At 44.3% G+C, this 19,078-nt stretch overlaps 1 protein-coding gene across 1 annotated transcript in view; it reads right to left on the bottom strand.

Moving 5' to 3' along the window:
- Positions 1–17,375, bottom strand: part of DGKH (diacylglycerol kinase eta) — a 158,741-nt gene extending 141,366 nt beyond the window's left edge. The window contains exons 1-2 of the mRNA XM_061374288.1: positions 17,022–17,375; positions 9,761–9,943 (exon numbers count right to left, since the gene is read on the bottom strand). Of these exons, the coding sequence (XP_061230272.1) occupies positions 9,761–9,943; positions 17,022–17,078 (240 nt within the window). The 5' untranslated portion in view covers positions 17,079–17,375. The remainder of the gene's footprint in view (positions 1–9,760; positions 9,944–17,021) is intronic.
- Positions 17,376–19,078: the final 1,703 nt, after the last annotated feature.

The raw sequence follows: 19,078 nt of genomic DNA on the forward strand, positions 1-19,078 counted from the left end.
ACTCAGCAAAAATTAAAGTCTTTCCGTTGCTTCCTTAAGCAGCAAACGTGTATTAATCCAACATTCATTCATATAAAGAAAAAACCAAAACAAAACAAAAATCCAAGACACAGTCACCTGAGACCATGAAGGAGTTTACTAACATTCTGGTTCCCCCCCTACAAATCATTATAATGCAGATTTCTAGGTTATATGCAAAGCCTGCTTAAACAAGTTCATTCACTCATGGGACAGAAAATCAAGTTTAACAACATCAGATAGATGGCTTTGAAGGTTATTCTTGTTTACTTTGTGTGATAACGAGAAGCTGAGTAAATGATAAAAGTATTTTTTATTTCCTCAAAGCTCAAGTTTAATCAAAAACATCGGCTCTTCATCTCACACCCAAGTAGCTTACTCCCACCAGCTCCCCGCTGTAGACCTGCATCCTCTCAGCATTCTTCCCAGGCAAAATCCACATACTATAAATGTATCAAGTTAATATAAAATAGAAATAATTACTGTTTACACTATGAACACCACCATATTCTTTCACTGATCAGATCCTTGACTCACAAACCCCCTTTTACCCTTTCTGATCTCTCTTTTTTCAGTTTAACAGACCTCTGAGACTGAGGCCAGCCACTGTCTGCAGAGTAACTCATGTGAAGCTCCCTGAGATATCAGGAAAAAAACAACAAGCTGAAATTCAGAAAAAAAAGGTGCATTAGTTTTCAAGTCAATAGCTCCCCTGTAAACCATCTGCTCCCAAGACTGATCAGAACCACTGAAGGAGGAGGCCATGCAGAGTGAAACCATTCAGAGGAGCAACCTCATGTATCTGCACCCTCTTTATGACTCCAACCCCAACAAACTTTTTGGTCTAGGGCAGTTCCTCTCTTTATGGGGATTACTGGGAGAAACCTTGCAGAGGCACAGGGTGAAAAGAGATGTCACCCTTTCTGTGTTCAAATTCTTGAAGAAACCGTGACAGCAGCAGGCAGGACAGGAGGACAAGAACAAGAAGCAAGATGTCTCTATGGGAGCATTAAAACAAACACAGGAGTATGTGCCTGTCCTCACGATCAACAAAGTGTGCATAGAGAGGGAAGAAGTCCCTGCCCAACAAGCAGCTGGGACTGCTGGTTAGCCACGCTGACCCTTTCTGATATCCTTAGCTGAACCAGAAAAAACCACGCTTACCACCAAGAGCTGGGAAGACATCAACCTCCCTTTCTCTCCAGAGCATCACAGCAGCAGTAAGGACAACCAGCTGTCAAACTGAAGCCAGTCAAACTCAGTTGCTAAATTTAAGCAGCCACACAACAGGACATAACTGACCAGAGCAGCATGACAGCCCTTTAGATCCACTTAAATCTCTGCAGGCATGAAAAACCTCGGCAGATCTTCCCAGCACAGAACTATGCCAGAAGTGCAAAATGACACCAAGGGCACAGCTAGCCCTCCTCAGCAAGCACATCTAGAAAGACCTTGGTGTTGGCTGGACATGCATCCTCTCAGAGACTGCCCACAGAGGGGCTCGTGTTGCTTCCCACCCCGCAAATACGTAGGGAGACTCACCACCCACACACTACTACTCAGCTTCAAAACCCTATTAAGGTTGCTAAGTGACAATAAAGTAGCACGATCTCACACCATTTGCAAACCCCAAACGTTTAAAGGCAAGGAAATTAATGGTTCAGATAATCATAAATCTCCCACCACCCATCTATAAACAAATAAATTCTCATCAAGTGTAAAACCTTGTCGAATTCATTATAATAATGTTAACACTCCCTGGAGTACAGCTCAGGTTTTTTGTTATCCTGCTTTTAGTATCTAAGTGGTGAAATACCACTTGTTTCTAAGCAGGAACATTAGTCAAATGAAAAACTTAGCTGGAAAAAAAAGATTATCTGCCCTTTCTTCATAATTATGCAATATATCAGGATAATTCCTACACAGTAAAAGTTTTATAAGTCAGCTACATTCTGACTTCATGTACAAAATTTGTATGGCCCACATCCAACAAGCACTTAAGCATCGGCTTAATTTTAAGAAGTAATTAATCATGTAAAAGTGTACAGGACCACTAAACTGTTTCGGTATGTGCTTAAATGTTTTAATAGAATAAATCTCATATTTCATTTTAAGTAGCATTTATTGCAGTGGTCTTATTTTTAGCATATCAATGAAATAATATTTATTTTGGGTCAGCATTAAGCTTGTTTGCTGTGATAAATACAATGCTTACATTAAGAAAGAACAAGTTTTCTTATTACTGTGATGTGAAGGATGTAAGTTATGGTTGCCCTAAAGCTAGGCTTTGGTTTTTTTCACCATTGCTAGGAAATTGAGAGTTGTGGCTTGAATTTGGTATAGCAGAGCTGTGGTTAACACACTGTTATTCAGTAGCCTGTTCTTAGGTTTTTTAAAGAAGATTTTGGAGAACACAACTTATTTTTTTGGAGGCAGGAAGGAAAAGGATAAAACAGTAAGAAAGAGGCAAATACAAAGGTGAAAGGAAGAGTTATCTCTCTTCAGAAAAGGCACAGTCCAGACACCAAAGTATCAAATTGAAATAAATGAACAAAGCTAGCCATACTGTCGAAAACTTTCTAACATTACATTCACCTACGTTACAAAAAACTATAAAGAATTTCAAAAACATAATGGCCAAGCAAACAAATTACTGGTCTTGTGGTTCCTCTGCAAGTGAGCTACTGACCTGCCTTCACGACTCCAAACTGTATCTTAATTATCCATATTAGAGTAAAATACCCAAAACATCAGAATGACTAAATGAGCATTCATTTATACTCAAAACTCCACATTCCGAGCTTCAATGAATTCACATAAAACACCACATTACCTTCTGGCTGCACTTAGATTTGGAGGTCTCCAGACTGTATATATTGTTCTACAGATCACTTAGCAGAAGCATGGTTGGTCAGAGTTCAAAGGAAATGAGAGTAATGTTGTTTGGCGTTTGGGGATTTTTGTTTTGGTTTGGTTTTTTTTGTTTGTTTGTTTGTGTTTTTGTTGGGTTGGTGGGTTTTTTGTATGGTTGCTTGGTTGGTTTTAGTTTGGTTTGTTTTTTTCTAGTAGCCTACAGTGTGTTTCCAGAGCAGAAACACTGGTCTAAACTGCCTTTTATTGTCTTCAGCTAGTCAAGAGGATGTCCCCACCCATTAAAGTGTTTAAGACCAGGCTGGATGGGGCTTTGAGCAACCTGGCCTAGTGAAAGGTGTCCCTGCCCATGTCAGCGGGGTTGGAACTAGATGATCTTTAAGTTCCCTTCCAACCCAAACCATTTTATGATTTTATGAATACTTCCCTTCAGATAATGGCGTTGTGACAGCCAGGCAGACTATGCTTTTGATCACTACTTCAATTACAAAATCATTGTAATTCTACATATTCTGCTACAGATATCCAAACTAACTTGGTTAGCCCAGCTAGTCATACAGCAGTCATACAGCACTCATACATCTTACATACTCATACATCTTGCAGCTTGGATTCTGATGTAACCACTGGAAACAACTCAAAATGTCCACAGATTATCTATATAGCCTTACATGGACGAAGACCCAGCTATAGAATAGTCCTCCCTTAAGCTCTGGCATGCCATTATGTCTTCAGGGCCGCATGCACGAAGTTCACAAGATAAGAAATCTCAGAAAGGGATTCTGAGTTGTCATTTATTCTTGAATTAGTTTCTTCCTGTGCTTCTTAAAAAAAAAAAAAAAAAAAACAAAAAAAAAAAAAACAGAAATCCCTAAACTGCACAATAAGATCAATGTGTTTCACCTGATCTTTTCTGGCAGAAAAAGCATTCCCCAGCTTCTTGGAACAAAATACAAAACAATCAAAATCTCTTATATTAAGTATGAGAGTGTGATTACCATCTCTTTTTTTCCACATTCACAGCTCACCAGCTGCCTGGACGTTAAAAAAAATAAAATGATTAATTAAAAAAAAATCATGTTATCTTCACTACAAAATAGCATTAACCCTTCAAAGATTCTAGGGGGAAAAAAGAAAAGTACTAAAACCAACACTACCTCTGAAGACGTGCTTGTGTATATCTACTGAAAAAAGTTACAAGCTCCTCCTCTCTGGTACTTAGCTAGCAATTTAAGCTTTGCCAATACGTGCATCACTAAAATGCCTTAGCAGATTTCATTTCAGTTTTATACAAACATGTGTCAGCATGTGGAGCAGTAATGACCACTGTGCCTTAAATAGCGTAACTCTTTCCATTCTAACCCTGCTTGATTCTATGTATTGCGTTCAGTCCAGTCGTTTTTAACTTCCCCAAACTACCATGTCTTTGGCTGAAATTTTCCATTAATTGACCCTTTTTTGAAAGCTCATATTGAGAAACAGCAAGTATGAGAAGGAACAAATATTGCACACCATTTCACACTAAAAACTCGTTTGCTTTGTCACGGCATCCTCTAGAACTCAATAATATATATATATAGATGAAACATTAAATATATTGTTCTGTGCATAAGTATGTGTGTCTGCATGTATCAGGAACATAGACTGATGAACTGATTCTGGCTAGTTCACTTAAAAAAAAAGGTTAAAGTCCCCAGGATGTGGAGAGGGAATCAAATTTGCCAGATTTTACAACAGTTGGGGGAAAAAGAAAAGTTGGTGAAAAATTTTACTAAGGATGTATATACGGTACAACTAATTTAATTACAGACCAAAAATGATAGAAAATATGAATACTGAAAACAGATACGCAGCAGCACCCTTCAACCTCTTCTGTGGGCACTGCCAGGTGCCAAGATCTTGAGGGCAATTGCTATGCCCTTGGGCACTTTAGTTCTGCCCCATGCTGTACAAACATAACAATAAAGCTTACTGACACTACACATGTTGCTGCAGTTGCAGAATAAATCACAAGATTACAATACATTTTGAAGCTGCGCAGGTTCAGACAATCCTCATGCATGTAAAGGCTCCCTTTCAGGGTTAACTGCTACTGCAGCATTTTCCCAAGAATTTCTGGTGCATGAAAATCATGTCTCCTTAAGCAGAAAGGAATCAACCGTTATTTAGCTCAGTAAATCGGGAACGATCAAAAGCAGTAAAAGCATATTACATTGCAGAGAATGATGTTCTTTAAGTCTACTGCTAGTATCAACCACAGCACTTTACATGTAGGTAAATTAACAAGCTATAGTAATCGGATAGAAATGTATACCAGAAACAAACAGGAAGTGACTACTGGGACTTGGCACTGTCAAATGTCACCATATGGAAGAGGTTAGAAACTTTTTTGAAGGCTCAGTTCCTAAGTGGCTGCTGCTATCCACTAAGGCCAATAAAAACACAGTGGGGAATTTAATTGATTTACTTTTATTACTCTATAATGATTTAGGATCGCTTAAAAAATATATTAAGGCCTCAGATAATTCCAGTAACAACTCTTGCCATTTAACTAAATAACACTGTATCATCTCCACTAATTTTAACATACTTATATTTCTGAACATCTTCCATGTTACAGTAATTTTATTAACAAAAAACACTGGGGTGAAAGAGAGAAAGAAAGCATCCTCCCAGATACATTGTAAGTGTATTTATCTTGCTCAGTACACCATATTTTCTTGCATTTCCTGATTTACACTTTCTCCTCCAGAATGTCTGCTTCATCCAAAAATAAACACAGGACAAATTGCAGATTTGAGAGCAAAACACGTATCCAGCAGAGCTTTCCCATTAACTGCACATGGACCCATTAAAGTAGGAAGCCAGGTCAGTGATGAAAGTTCTATTCTTCGCATGTACTTTTTAGCAGACACTACTCAAGACAAGAGTAAAAACTGTAACTGTGCTCATCTGACAACTCTACTTCCAAGTATCCAGGGACCATTTCATATTTAATCTTGTGCTCATCCCCAAGATGAGCAGAATTTAAAGAGAGAAAGTGTCTGCTCTAATTTGAGCCTTCCCTTCTCAACAGGTTCCAGATACAAAGAACTGAAGCAAGACCATCTTTTTAAGGAATGTACTTTGCACTAAAGTGATTAACTTTAAAGAAACTAGAAGCCAGTTGATGACAGGCAGAGTTTTTGAGCTGTAGCCCCAAGAACTGAAGCCATCTGTTTCATTTAAGACAGCACCAGCCCTGCCCGTCTTAACCAGTGTCTTTAAAAGTTAAGAAGCCAAGTTTAACAGAGACACACAGAGAACTTTCACATCTTCAGTCCACAGTACAACACTCTACACCATCATATATACTGCATCAAAACTGTCCAAGTACAGTTTTCCAAAGTCCTCATAAAAACAAAATACATATTACAAAAATGGTTTTTATCAAGACACTTTTTATATATTAAAGACTCAGGTCTCCCACAGTGGGGGGAAATGGTGCATAAGTATCACCCAGTCAAGAATCATTTCAATGCTCTCAATTGGGGGATTTTGTCTCAAAACTGCTCAAACTTCACAGGGTACCTGCCACCTGTCTATTCCCTTGCATTTCCTCCAGAGAACACTCACAAACTCCATCGATGCAATAGCTTCCAGCATGAGGTTTAAAGATGCTGGCTTTAATCTCACAAAAGTGCTAATTAATGTTGGTCCTGACTCCCCTAAAGACATCTGGTACAGTGTTGCTCTGTAACCATGTACAGGGCTCGAGCAAACAGGTAGCTAGGTAAAACAAGGTGCTGGCCCAAACATAGTTTAGTCCTCTGCACTAAGATTTGTTCTCTCCTTCTCAGGTTTACAGACACCAAAACATGTTGATCTTCAAGTTTTTTATTCAGGGAAATTAGCAATGGCCATGTTTTGACACAGACATGCCTTTAAAGTACTCTAAAAATGCGAGGAATACATATGCATGAACTGAAAATACACCCATAATAGAAGCTACCTAAATGTCTGGCCCTGTCATTCATCCATTTCTCATAGTGATTTACTGTAGAAGTAGTTCCACTTAAGTCAAGCGAGCAGTTTGTGGAGGAAGTTACTATTCAGCGTGGGCAAGCTATGGTAAAACTGACTTCTAAGTAGAACTGTGAGCATATGATTAGCATGTCACAAACAAGCGATGAACTTCAGTGTAATTACATCTCCCAATATAGTATTCTTTCATTTTCCCGTTCTGTTTTTCACCGCCTACCCTTGGCCAAATAATTAATTGGTTTTATGCAGGAAGAAGAGGGCAAAGCTTAAACACTCGCTTTGAACACTACAGGTATTAGAAATCCTTAGACTTATGTTTGTGCTAGCGAAAGCGGTTTGCTCTTATACATACATTTGCTAAATCTTATTATACACACGTTAAAAAAAATCCACTCCTGAATGATTCTATCTGCAAAGTACAACCATATGGTAGCTTTCACAAATGATCAACTGTACCAAAACATCTAAAAATAACTTCTTCCTTAAGTAAAATAAAAACAATTACCAGCAGAGACTTTTGGGCATAGTTCTGAGCTAAGGAATCAATACCACGTTGCTGACATGCTTCAAGTAAGTATATAAGCAACCTCCAGAGAAAAATAGCACAGTGTTAAACGGCCCACAAGCATCAATGATAAATGTAACATACACCTTTTGGGTTCTTTCAAAAGTCTATTCTTAGCTGTAAGACAAACCCAATCCATTTAATTAAAACCTTAGCTTAAAAACACATTCACCGAGTAAGCGAAGCTTAACAAATCTAATTTGAATGAAAGGGACTAGCTGGGTAAAAGAGCAGCTCCCTGATGTTCCTTGCTCTAGTGGTTTCATGTAACCACTGATCACCAACTACTACAACAGCAAACACACAACACCCTTAAACTAAATGGGAGTTGTCTGTCTAAATATAGCCACTTTTAAATAATGCATCGTGAGTTATAAAATAAAGTGCTCCTGAATTATTTAACATGGGTCTCATCTTTAACAAAGACATATCACTTTTAATTAAATTGAAAGAAAGATGTTTATATCTGGAGTTGCATATTAGTGTAAATTGCAACCAGCAAAGCAGCATTTTATGACTCAAATTATGTCAGCACACATTTTTTCCTATATATACCTGATTTACAGAAATAGAACTGAGACGCAAACGAAGATAAGCAAAAGCATGACGTGCAGACCTGTCTTAGAACTTCAGGCTTTGCATTCATTCCCAGCCCTCCGACAGAGAATATCCCGCCAACCTGTAACAGTTGGTAGGAGCTGGCTGGCATCTCATGCTCACAAACCTGTTTCAGTAACATGCATAATCGGCGTGTATCAACCTTCGATACACAAGTATCAACCTTTGTGAGAGCTGAACCTCAAATACACTCACCACCATCACAGATAGTAAAGCATCATGTTCTGTCACGTTTAAAACATTCTGAAGACCACAACACAGAAGTGGTGTTAAAGCTGAAAGTTTGTGCAGGACAAAGTTTTCAACACGACGCAGTAGTATAGTAAATAATATATTGTTTACTATAGTAACCTTTAGCCAGGCCTTCATTCGCAAAAGCAAACTTAACATTTAGCAACAAAATGGGATGACATGTTGTGTTTAGGTTTGAGGAAAAAATTGTTTTCCACCTCACATAATAGGACAATGCTCCTGTTTGACAACTGATGTTTTATGTTTCAAAGTGGCTGCCTTTTGGATGTAGTGTGTGAAGCAAAAGCTCAAGGGAAGGACAGCATCAATCTGACCGGACTCCACAAGCACATACTTACTAACTTTAATGGGTGCTCTGTAAAGGAAACAACACCACATGACCTATTGTCTAGAAATCAAAGTGTGTGATCTGCCTGGGCCTGCATGGAGTCACTTTGCCCCTCACAACCAGACACTTAGCAGCAAAACCCTTCATCCTGATACCGCTGCACCCATAAGCACTGCCCTATGCAGCTTTGTGCAGACCCCACCTCTGAATATGGACCACGCTCTGTAGAAAGTCACAGGATTCTTCCCACAGAAAGTAAGTCAGGTCTAGATATTTGTATACTTCTAAAAGCAGGCTTTCTTAAGTTCATTTTCCCAGAAAAAAAACCCGTGATGTAAATACACCATCCATCAAAAAGTCAATTCCATCAGGATGACCCCGGCAGCCAAAACCTGCAATAACCTGAAATTTTGACAGCTGCTTTATGCATCCAGCCCCACGGGCGAGCTGGAACAGAAGTTTCACTCCCGTCCCGCGAGGTGCCTTTCGGACTGGAAACCGCGTTTCCCTCCTTGGCGCCACTCCCGCTCCCAAACGGGAGTCCGATGTGCCACCACGGGCTGGCTGCCGAAGCACACGGCGGCGGCCCCCTGGGACCGGAGAGGGGAGGGGAGAAGTCGGGGATGTGGGGAAGGAAAGTTGGTGATCACGGGCTCGCTGAAACGCCGTGGGAAGGGAGGGCGGGATCCCTGCGGCAGCGGTGCCCGCAGCCGAGGAAGAGGAGCCGGAGGGAGGCAGCCCGCTGCTTCCCCCACACCCAGGACGCCGGGCAGGGCAGGGCGGCTGCCGGGGCAGGCGGCTTCCCCTCCGGCCCCGCGGAGCCCCGCCGCCCCGGGGGGCTCTTCCTGCCAGCCGGGGACAGATGTGGACGCAACAGCTGGACGGGGAGGAGGGGAGAGGGAAGAGAGGGAAGGAAGGAAGAGGCACGGCTGCCTCACCCCCCGGCCCCCCCGCCCGCCGCCGCTCCCGGGGATGCGGGCGGGATGCAACGGCTGGCCCCGGCTCCAGCCTGGCCTCGCCGTAGGACAGGGATGGAGAAAGTTGCCCCGGAGGCAGCGGGGCTCGCCGGGTCCTGCCGCCCTTACCTTGCTGCGGATCTGGCCCGAGGTGGACACTTTCCGGATGAGTTTCTGGGGGCCCTCATGCTCCCCTTCGCTGTCCGACGACTCGTCCGCGGGCCCTGCCGCCGCCGGGGCCTGGGGCTGGGGCTGCTGCGGGATCCCGGCACCGCTCATCCCTGATTCGGCCCCGGCCATCTTCCCGGACTCCTGCCGAGAGAGAGCACACGAGCCCGGCTCAGCCAGGGCAGCCGCTGCCGCTCCCCTCCCCGGGGAGGAGGACGAGGAGGAGGAGGCGGTGCGGGAGGGTGGGGAAAGAGGCGGTGCGGAGGGGAGGGGACGGAGGCGGCGGTGGAGAGGACGGAGCCGGGCGCTGGCGGAGACGAGCGGACCTCCCGGCCGCCATCTTCCGCCGCCCCCTTTGGCGGGGAAGGGCCGCGCGTCTGCCCCGCACCGGCCACGGCTGCTGCCGCCGCTCGCTCGCGGGGGCTGGGACTCGCTCGGCCCCCTGGGGCTCTGCCGACGGGCGGCCGCCGGGGGCCGTGGCCGTGGCTGTGGCTTGTCTCGGGGTGAAGGTGGGCGCGCCGCAGGTGAGCGGCGGGGCGAGGCCGAGGGGCGAAGCGGGCGAGGGTCCCCCCGCACCTGCCCGGGCGTCCGCACGCAGCCGAGTCCCGCCTGGCTCAGAGGGGGAAGCCGAGTCCTAAACGTTCCAGGGCAGCACAGCACAGCACACCCGCCAGCTCTGAGGGCGGCAGGGCTGCCCACCCGCTGTCCGGCGGCGGACCGTGCTGCTCTCCCGTGGGACCACAGCACATCTTTGGGGGACTGGGTGGACGGCATCTAACGCGATGGGCTCCTCCTCATCTGTGCCTCCGACCGGTCCATCCCGTGGCATCCTTCAGCGTCAAAGCACTGGGCAGTTCTGTCAGATGCACGCATTGCTTTCCAGTTATTTTCTCCTATTTTAATTTTGTTCTTACTCCTTTTTTTTTTTTTTTTTTTTTTTTTGTCTTTGTAAAAGAGGAGCCTTTTCTTTGGGGGAAAGAAAGGGTCAGTTTTCCCTTTTAATCTCAGATCTGGCAGCACACACGATCTTGAAATGTCACCACATGTTCTGAATTGTGGGACTTCGAAATGATTGTGGTTTGTATGTAGTCAAGTGTTCAAAATAAGCATTTAAATCACAGCAATACTAAATAAAACACACAGCTCCTAGCTGCATGGACCGGATTAAACATAAGAAAGCAATCAATACTTGTGGCTTCCATATCCCCACAATTCTATTTATATTTCTAGAAAGGGAACTGACATCTCTTAATATGCTAATAGAATGCTGCAGTACCTAAATACAAGGCAGTTAATGAGAAACAAAAACCCCTAGTGTACAATCTCTCCTACACGGCAGACACCTGAATTTCATACAAACCAGAGTATTCCATCCCTTCTATTGAGACTTTTATTCACAATAATAAAAATTAAATATTTCCATGAAGCCATGCAGGTCTTGTGGCTTAGTACTGTATTACTGAACCAGGTACTTCAAATGTGATTCTGCTTCGCATAGGATCACTTAATTACTAAGTTGTATTTTAAAACATGGCAAAAAAAAAATGATTAAAAAAATAAAATATGCATTAAATTATATTTTAAATGCATTCTGACCATATTACCTGAAATCCCTATTAGAATAACAATAGGGCCTAAATCCTACCATCGGTACCACATGTCGAAACAGATAAAGTTTTCATATCGTCCCTTCTCCTTACAGGTTAATTGTGAAACTAAGGGATGATTCTTGTCTTGTCTCACTCTTCACCTGAGGGAGAGTTCCCATTTTTCAAAAACATGGGATCAAACTTGGGCAAGCACAAGTGTGTACTGCTTTCAGTGAATTAATCTAGGGCACAGCTGGGAAGAAAGATAGGTTAAAAGCAACGTTTACAGATACTTGTTCTTTCCACCCTCCCTTCCTTCTCTTCTGCACCTTAATTTCAGGAACAGCACATTACGCCAGAAAACATCTCACTGCAATTCCTTGAGTCTTCTGGAGGTAAATGACAATTGAGCATTGCAAAAGGACAAAAAGACAGGTTTTCTAATTCATACTAACATGTATTACATGTAACCATGACTATGATTTGAGGAACACTTAATGCTAACAGAATATCAGCAAGACCGAGTAACTCCATTTAATTCAACTGCATTAAACAGCACTAGCTGAACAACACTAGTTGTGGCGCTGTGCATGCGACTGCTATATGTTTGTGTCACAGGACTAGGATCCTGGGTGAAGTTACGTGCAAAACTTTGTTACATGGTTACAAGTGATCATTTCACCCATGAAGAATACCTTCCTAAATTCAGTTGAAAACACGTGATGAGAGAGTACGAGGGAAAGGCACACACAGCCAGTGAATTACTGAGGTGCATTATTTGGGAGCAGGATGTTTGAATTCAGGGGGATCATGAAGTTGACTCCATTGATGACCCAAAACTTGTATGTTTAAGGCTTTGGGTTTGAGTTGTGGGGATTTTTAATAAAATAACATCTGATTGCTTGTTCTCTATATATTTAGACCTTGATCCTAAAAACAGTAGGTGATTAAAGTGTATTTCCAAAATACAGCCTTCCACTGAAGTTTTGGAATCATAAATGCACAGCACCAGTATTTTCCAGAAGAAGACACTAATCTGGTTTGTTTTCAAACTGCTTTCATAAGTGGTTACGCCAATTTAAAAACTTGTCTTTAATTCCAGAAAACATTGGACCACTTAGGAATGGATGTAAATGCATTGTTTCATCATTATTAGGTGGAAAAGTAAAATCATAGAATGGTTTGAGTTGGAAGGGACCTTAAAAATCATCTAGTTCTAATCTGCCTGCCAGAGGCAGGGACACCTTCCACTAGACCAGGTTGCTCAAAGCCCCATCCAACCTGGCCTTGAACAAAGTTACTAATTTGTTTTCTATATATAACACCTCCTGTGACATCCAGTGGCTATTACAATGCCAGCAGAGGAGCTGGAGACCTCCTGGGTATCTGTAGAGCCAGCTCAAACTTTCTTCACTAGATTTCATCTCAAATACATAAAAGCTGGCAAAAGAATATCTATATGTGAAATGGGCAATAAATACAGTTCTTCAACTTCTGTTCCCTTTCAGAGCTCAGCTAACAGCCCTGGCTTCTGCACAGTCTCTGCACCTCACAGAGGGCATCATGGATTCTCACATGGGCTACCCTATTGTGATCTTCCTCTCTCCTGACTGACCAAACACAAAACTTGGATTACGAGGAGAGAATGCACCAGCCTTTCACTTCCAAGAAAGTCACTTTCATCATATCTCAATAAACTTCAGAATGCAATGAAAAAAAGAAGTACTAGGAATGTCCTTTCAGGCCACCTAATGTGAAGATTTCAGTAGTAATAACCTAAATCTGAGTAGTAACAACCTAAATCTGCAAATGATAAGAGATGTCCTGCAAGTACAGTTCAATGAGAATATGTTTTCTGTGAAGTACATAGTGGAATCTGTGTAATTACAGGCTCTAAAATCCACAGTCATCTAACGTTTACAGAGTTGTTCAAGATGGAGGAACCAGGCGTTAAGTGTTCTTGAAAGTAGCTGAGTTATTCATTCACCTTAGCATAGGAAGTTGTTTCTACAAACATACATGTTGGTGTGCACAAAGATGGTTTTAAAGATCTCACTGTTTCCACTTCTTTTTCTTTTTAGAAGTATTAGTAGTTAGATAATCAGGGTCCAGTTCCAGCCTTTACCCAGATAAAACTGCCTAAGATAGCCATGGTAACTTCACCTTAGCAAGGACTGCCAACTTGACTTCCATCCCTTCATCTCACAGATGAAATTCTCCTAGGTGATCTCTGTCACACTCAATATGAGAAATATTGAATAGTACATTTCAGCTCAGTGAATATTCAGCTATGATTATTGTAGTGCAAATGGTACCATTAGACTTTTGTGAGACAGGCTTTTGAAGAATACGGGGCTATATATGCAACCGTTAAAAACACATAAAATGTTTTTAGCATGTGCTATGTCTTTCTTTTAATATATTCAGTTCCATGCTTCTTAGTAATTACCTTTAGTTTCGTAACTGAAGCAAGGGAACCTGGTGAAAAGCATAAAGAAATGTTGGCATTTAAAGGGAGATGGCAACTGATACAAAGCAGCTCCACTAACATCATTTGTGCTATGCCACTTGGTATCAGCTAATGATCTACCCTTTAAATACAAAGAATCCAGAAGCGCTGGGTATATATATATGCACTGTGAGAATGTTTTAACTCAACCACATCCAGTTCCAGTAATAGAATATGTGTCGCTAAAATGCATATGCAATCTAGAAAAGAATCCAAATACACATGCACTCTAGCTGCACTGGAGATTATAATGCAGACTAACCCATAATTTGATTCCAGGAACATAAATTATTCCAGCTCTACTATTGTTTCCCTTTGCAACAAGCGTATTTACCTCTTTTTCTCTAGGTCATTTTGGAATCAGTAAACTGAAGGGCAATATTTTTTTCCCCTCTACCTCAAAAAGTGGATTAATAGTGGTATCTGTGTCAGGTTAACAGTGTTCATGATGTTTAAGCTTTTATTCGATCTTTTCCAATTTCAGTGTTAGTGATAACTGTACTTTTTAGCTGGGCTCCCCACACTGAGCAAATTAGTTTCAGATCTGCCTGTCTGAACTCCCTCTGTAGATCAAGTTAGCCATGTTATTCTTTCTTGGCTTCCTTACCAAAGGGGGTGCCAAAATTCAGCAAAATGTATGCATACAAATGTTAAAGAGAGTAACTACATAGGTGATGGCTGTTTCAGGAGTAGCCGAGGCAATCCCATCATCTGTAGATTACAAAAACATTGTATGCTTCAGAGTGAAAAGGTGTAAACCAGTGGAGGTTGTCAAAATAAGGCACCATTTTGCAAATGTGTTAGGACCCATCTATGCATTTCAAGGGAAAGTTAAACTCAAGACTCAGGTCTCATATGAATGTCAGGTGTAGACCTTTGTAAAACATATATTACATATATTTTGAGTACAAAGCCACTTAATCTCTCATAGAAGAATGCAGGATGAGCCTTACATTTTTGTTACTTTTATTGAACTCCATCATGGAGGATCTAATGGCAACTCAGTGGAGTCAGGAAGAGTTTTCCGTTCAAAGTGAGCTGTGAGTTAAAGAAAGGATTTTATAGAAATCTGAAACTGCACACAGACAAGCCCAGCCCTGACAGGCAAAGGAGAAGTCGTGGCTCCATTTGATGTCCATCATGTATTACTCAGAACAGCTACAGGAAGAGCACCTCCCAACGACTTCTGACAATTTGCATAGGTAACGAGCTTGCAGAGACTCAAAAGCTGCAATAGATAGTTGCTTCTGTCGTGTTACTCTTTTTCTGTGTTTTGAGAGTGAGGGAGAGTTCCGGGCACTTTTGTTTTTCCTTTCATCATGCAGTTCTTCACCCCCCTTGCCCCCATTATAATAAAAAGCCTGCTCACGAGTGGATACAAAGAATGATGTGGCTTTTGCCACAAAGACTGTGTATTTTACCAGCAGGTTACCAGGTATAGGATTGAGTGGTTTAGCTGAAATTAGAGTCTTGTAAAAGAAATGAGTACAGTGGTTAGCACTAAAACTGCATTCATGGATGTACTCTAACAAACGCAGCAATGAAATGATAAACATGACCCAAATCCCAGTGCTTACTGGGGGAGGGGAAAATGAAGAAAAAGATGTGCTCCTTGTTTATCTGAGCCCTGTGCACAGAAGGAAATGGGTTTGGATGCTTCAGCCAGGATACCACATTTCCAAGCGGAGGGGCTGCAATCCATCAGCCTCCCAAGTTTCAGCTGACTTTCAGATGACGGCAGCCAATTTAAATGTCACTGTTTAATAGGATAACGTATTCGCGGGAATCAGCTTTGACGCCTTCCTCCCACGATGTCTTCATCTCTCCAGGCAAAAATCTCGGGTTTCCCTTGCCTGATGCGTTCGGTGTCAGCTCCATGTTACCGGAACACGCATACAGCTGTTTTCCCTATCACAGCTGCATCTCCAGCAGCAGCTTTGGGGCTGGAGGACTGCAGAGGGCAATGAAGGGGGATGTTCAACTTCACAACAAAAATGAGGCTAGTAAAAATGTACTTGGGAGGGCTACAAATCCTCACAGGGAAGGGGGTGAACCTAGTTTACCCTGGGTATTTCCAGGGCTGGGCTGTTGCTTTCCCGGGGGCGAACACACTGAGCCAGACAAAGTACGGCTTTCACGCAGTTGCTCTTTAAATCTGGGGTTACAAGTAAAACCAGGGCCCCTGGATCAGCACGTTAGCAAAACATGGCACAGCCATCTAAAGGGGAGACTGGCAGTGGCACGGGTCCATGCTTCACGTCACCTCACCAAGTTCAGGGCCAGAGACAGCCTAGCCTTGACCTTTCAGATAGCCTGAAATCTCCCAAGCAGCTACACAGAGCCTATTTTTAGCTGTCCCTGCCTGATGTGTGTGTGTGTGTTTGCACAATGGAGAAAAGCCCAAGAGCAGGACCAGACAGCCCTGAAAAGGGAAACCTGATTTTATCGCTGGCTGAGGATACTGGTGACATGATTTCCTTCAGCTGGAAGGAGGGTCTCCGACTTGCTTAAACAAACCACAAAGCCGCTGCACCGCAGCTTTCCTCCTGGCCGGTTCGGGCGCTCCCCTCCCTTCCCGCATCCCAAAAATAAGGGTGGCAGTGGGGGACCCCAGCCCTGGTCTGCTTTGCTGCTGTGACATGAGTGATCCCCAACCTGGCTACAGAAGAAGAAGGGGAAAAGAAGTGTCTCGTTCTGGAAACTGTCTCCCGACGCTGGACTTTGCTTTTGCTACGCTAAGAGAAGGCGTTTAATGTTAGCAACATCCAACCTCCCCGCCCCCGGCAAAGTTAAGAGGCAAGGCTCTCGGTGCTAACCCAAGGCTTTCCACCCTGGCAGTGGAACTCAGAAAGGGCGATGAACACCCCGTCCCCCTGAGGGACGAGCCCGCCAACAAATAGCCGGACACGGTGGGGGGGAAAGGCTCCGAACCCCCGTCCCGGCGGGGAAGGGACGGAACCCAGCGGCCGGCCGCTGCCGCGCAGCGCGGTAGGAAGAAGCGAAGGGACGGGGGGTGGCGGGGGGAGTACCGATAAGGATGACAGCCCGACCCCCCGGCTGAAGAATGCAGGCAGGAAAAAGGGTAGGAAATGCCTGTGCAACTGCGAGGCACGCATGTACCTACCAGTTCCTCCCAGGCGGGGCTGCGGGTGCTATAGGAAGGGTACCCATGCTGCTCCATCCCCCCGCAGCAGGTCCCCGACCTCCGCGCGGAGAGCGCCGGCGGGCAGCGGCGCAGGTTACGCGGGGCTGCGCTTCCCTCCTGCCGCTGCCGCTCCTCGGTCCGGCAGCGCGTCCCCAGCGCCGCTCTCCTCCCCCCCTCCCCGCTCCTCCCTTTTTCTCCCCCGGCCCCGTCCAGGCCCCCTCCTCCCTCTCTCCCTCCCTCCCTCCCTCCCCTCCCGGCTCTTCTCCCTCCCACGGCCCCCGGGCTCAGCCCCGCTCCCGGGGGAGCCGGCCCGCAGCTGCCGCGCCGCTCACATCGTCACCGCGTCCTCCGGTGCGCGGCCCGAGCCCTCCCCGCCGAGCCACGGGGGCTCCCCAGCTCCTCGACCCGCCCCGGGAAGCCCGACCGATTAAGAGCAAATCGCCTTGGGCATAAGCCGGTTTACAGCCGCTTCGGCTGTCTGCGCGGCGGGGCCGGCGGGCGAGGATGGGGAGAAGCCCCCTCCGTACGCTGGGGCCGCTGACACCCCGCGGGGTTATGCATCCTTCCCTCTTCCCCGGCCCTCGGGCGCGATGCGGGGCGGAGAGCGGGGTCCCTTTGCGCATCACTCTGCTTCCGAGCTGAGTTCTCTCTGGGGCCAGGAGGCGTCAAGGTCAGGACCTGGCGCTGAGGCAGCCCTCAGTGCCCCGCAGGAGGGCTCTGAGAGCGGGGTTCCACACATGTTAACGCTCCTCGGGCAGCAGCTTTCCTGCAGAGAGGTGCCGGGTGGTCCCACAGGTACCTCAAGAAGCATTTCAGACTTGGGAATGTTGAATGGTAAATGCAGAGAAGACAGCGTGGATGTGTAGGCCGTGTCCAACATGGGGGGGCTTTCATTTCCAGGGCCATCACACCTGCCTTACGGAGTAGCAGGATTTCTCTGCCCTCCATCTTGCCTTTAATTAATTAATAATTAATACATTAATAAAAATAATTTAAAATAATGTATACAGTGCGTATACTTCAGTCTTCTCTTTTTACTAGTTACCAGGATAACCTTGAACACCAGCCAGTGCATTACAGCACTTCACGTGGAGCTTGTATCTCCAACAAACTCAACACTTCCACTCATTCATTTCTCCCTGTTGTTGCAGAGTAGCAGGGTATGTGAAAGAGCAGTACTGGAAGAGAGAGTGAGAAAATGGATCTCAGTCACCATCCGAAATAATGGTGTCTTCACTCCAGTTTTTCTGTATTCCTTTTCATTCCAGCCGGCCCTTTTGGATTTGCAGCTATTGTGGTTGATTACAAAGAGTAATCTCTGGGTCATCTATGTGGTAAGTGCAAATGCCAGAAAATGAGCTTAATTTCACAAGAGCAAAGAAAGTTTGTATTTATAGGAGTTTTATTTGAGGATATGTTAATTTTCTTCATGTTTTACAGCTTTTTTCATGCAAAAAGAAAAAAGATGGCACACTGCTACTTGAGCTCTCTCTCTTGCAAAATACACTGACAATTTACAAGAAGTAGTTCCACTGCTGAATGACGGTGAAGTCTTATCTATGCATTTAAATAAGCCTACAGTAAAATCCCATGACATTAAGATGGTGTACCCCTAGGCTGGGCCCGAACAAGTGCCACAGCATATAGCTCATTTGAGGAACCGAAATTGCTGCATTTCTCCCAGCAGTAGAAAAAGGAACTATTTTTGTTGATAATAATTTTATCAGTGGTCTGTTGATGAACTGCTTTGATGGTAAGAGGGTAACCTCAGAGGGAAGGAAACAAGATGACCCAGAGCATTTTGCTTTTTGGAAGGCAGCTTTCTAAAGCTGGCAGTGAGCAACAAACAGTTGTCCAAGGATGTCTGGTCTCCTTCCCCTTGTCCCCTGTGTGTGATACTGCTGAGGAATGTCATACTACAAAGGGCTTTACATATAAGGGCAAGTGTCAGAGTAAGATTAGTCAGCTCCCCTTTTTTCCTCATGATGCACCAGAGGATCTCACATGATGGTTGTTTACACCTCTTGACATCTGGC

The sequence above is a fragment of the Neopsephotus bourkii genome, unplaced genomic scaffold, assembly GCF_033783945.1.
Source record: "Neopsephotus bourkii isolate Nb327-2 ecotype Australia unplaced genomic scaffold, CSIRO-AGI_Nbou_v1 NB_1637, whole genome shotgun sequence".
In the NCBI taxonomy this organism is placed as follows: Eukaryota; Metazoa; Chordata; class Aves; order Psittaciformes; family Psittacidae; genus Neopsephotus; species Neopsephotus bourkii.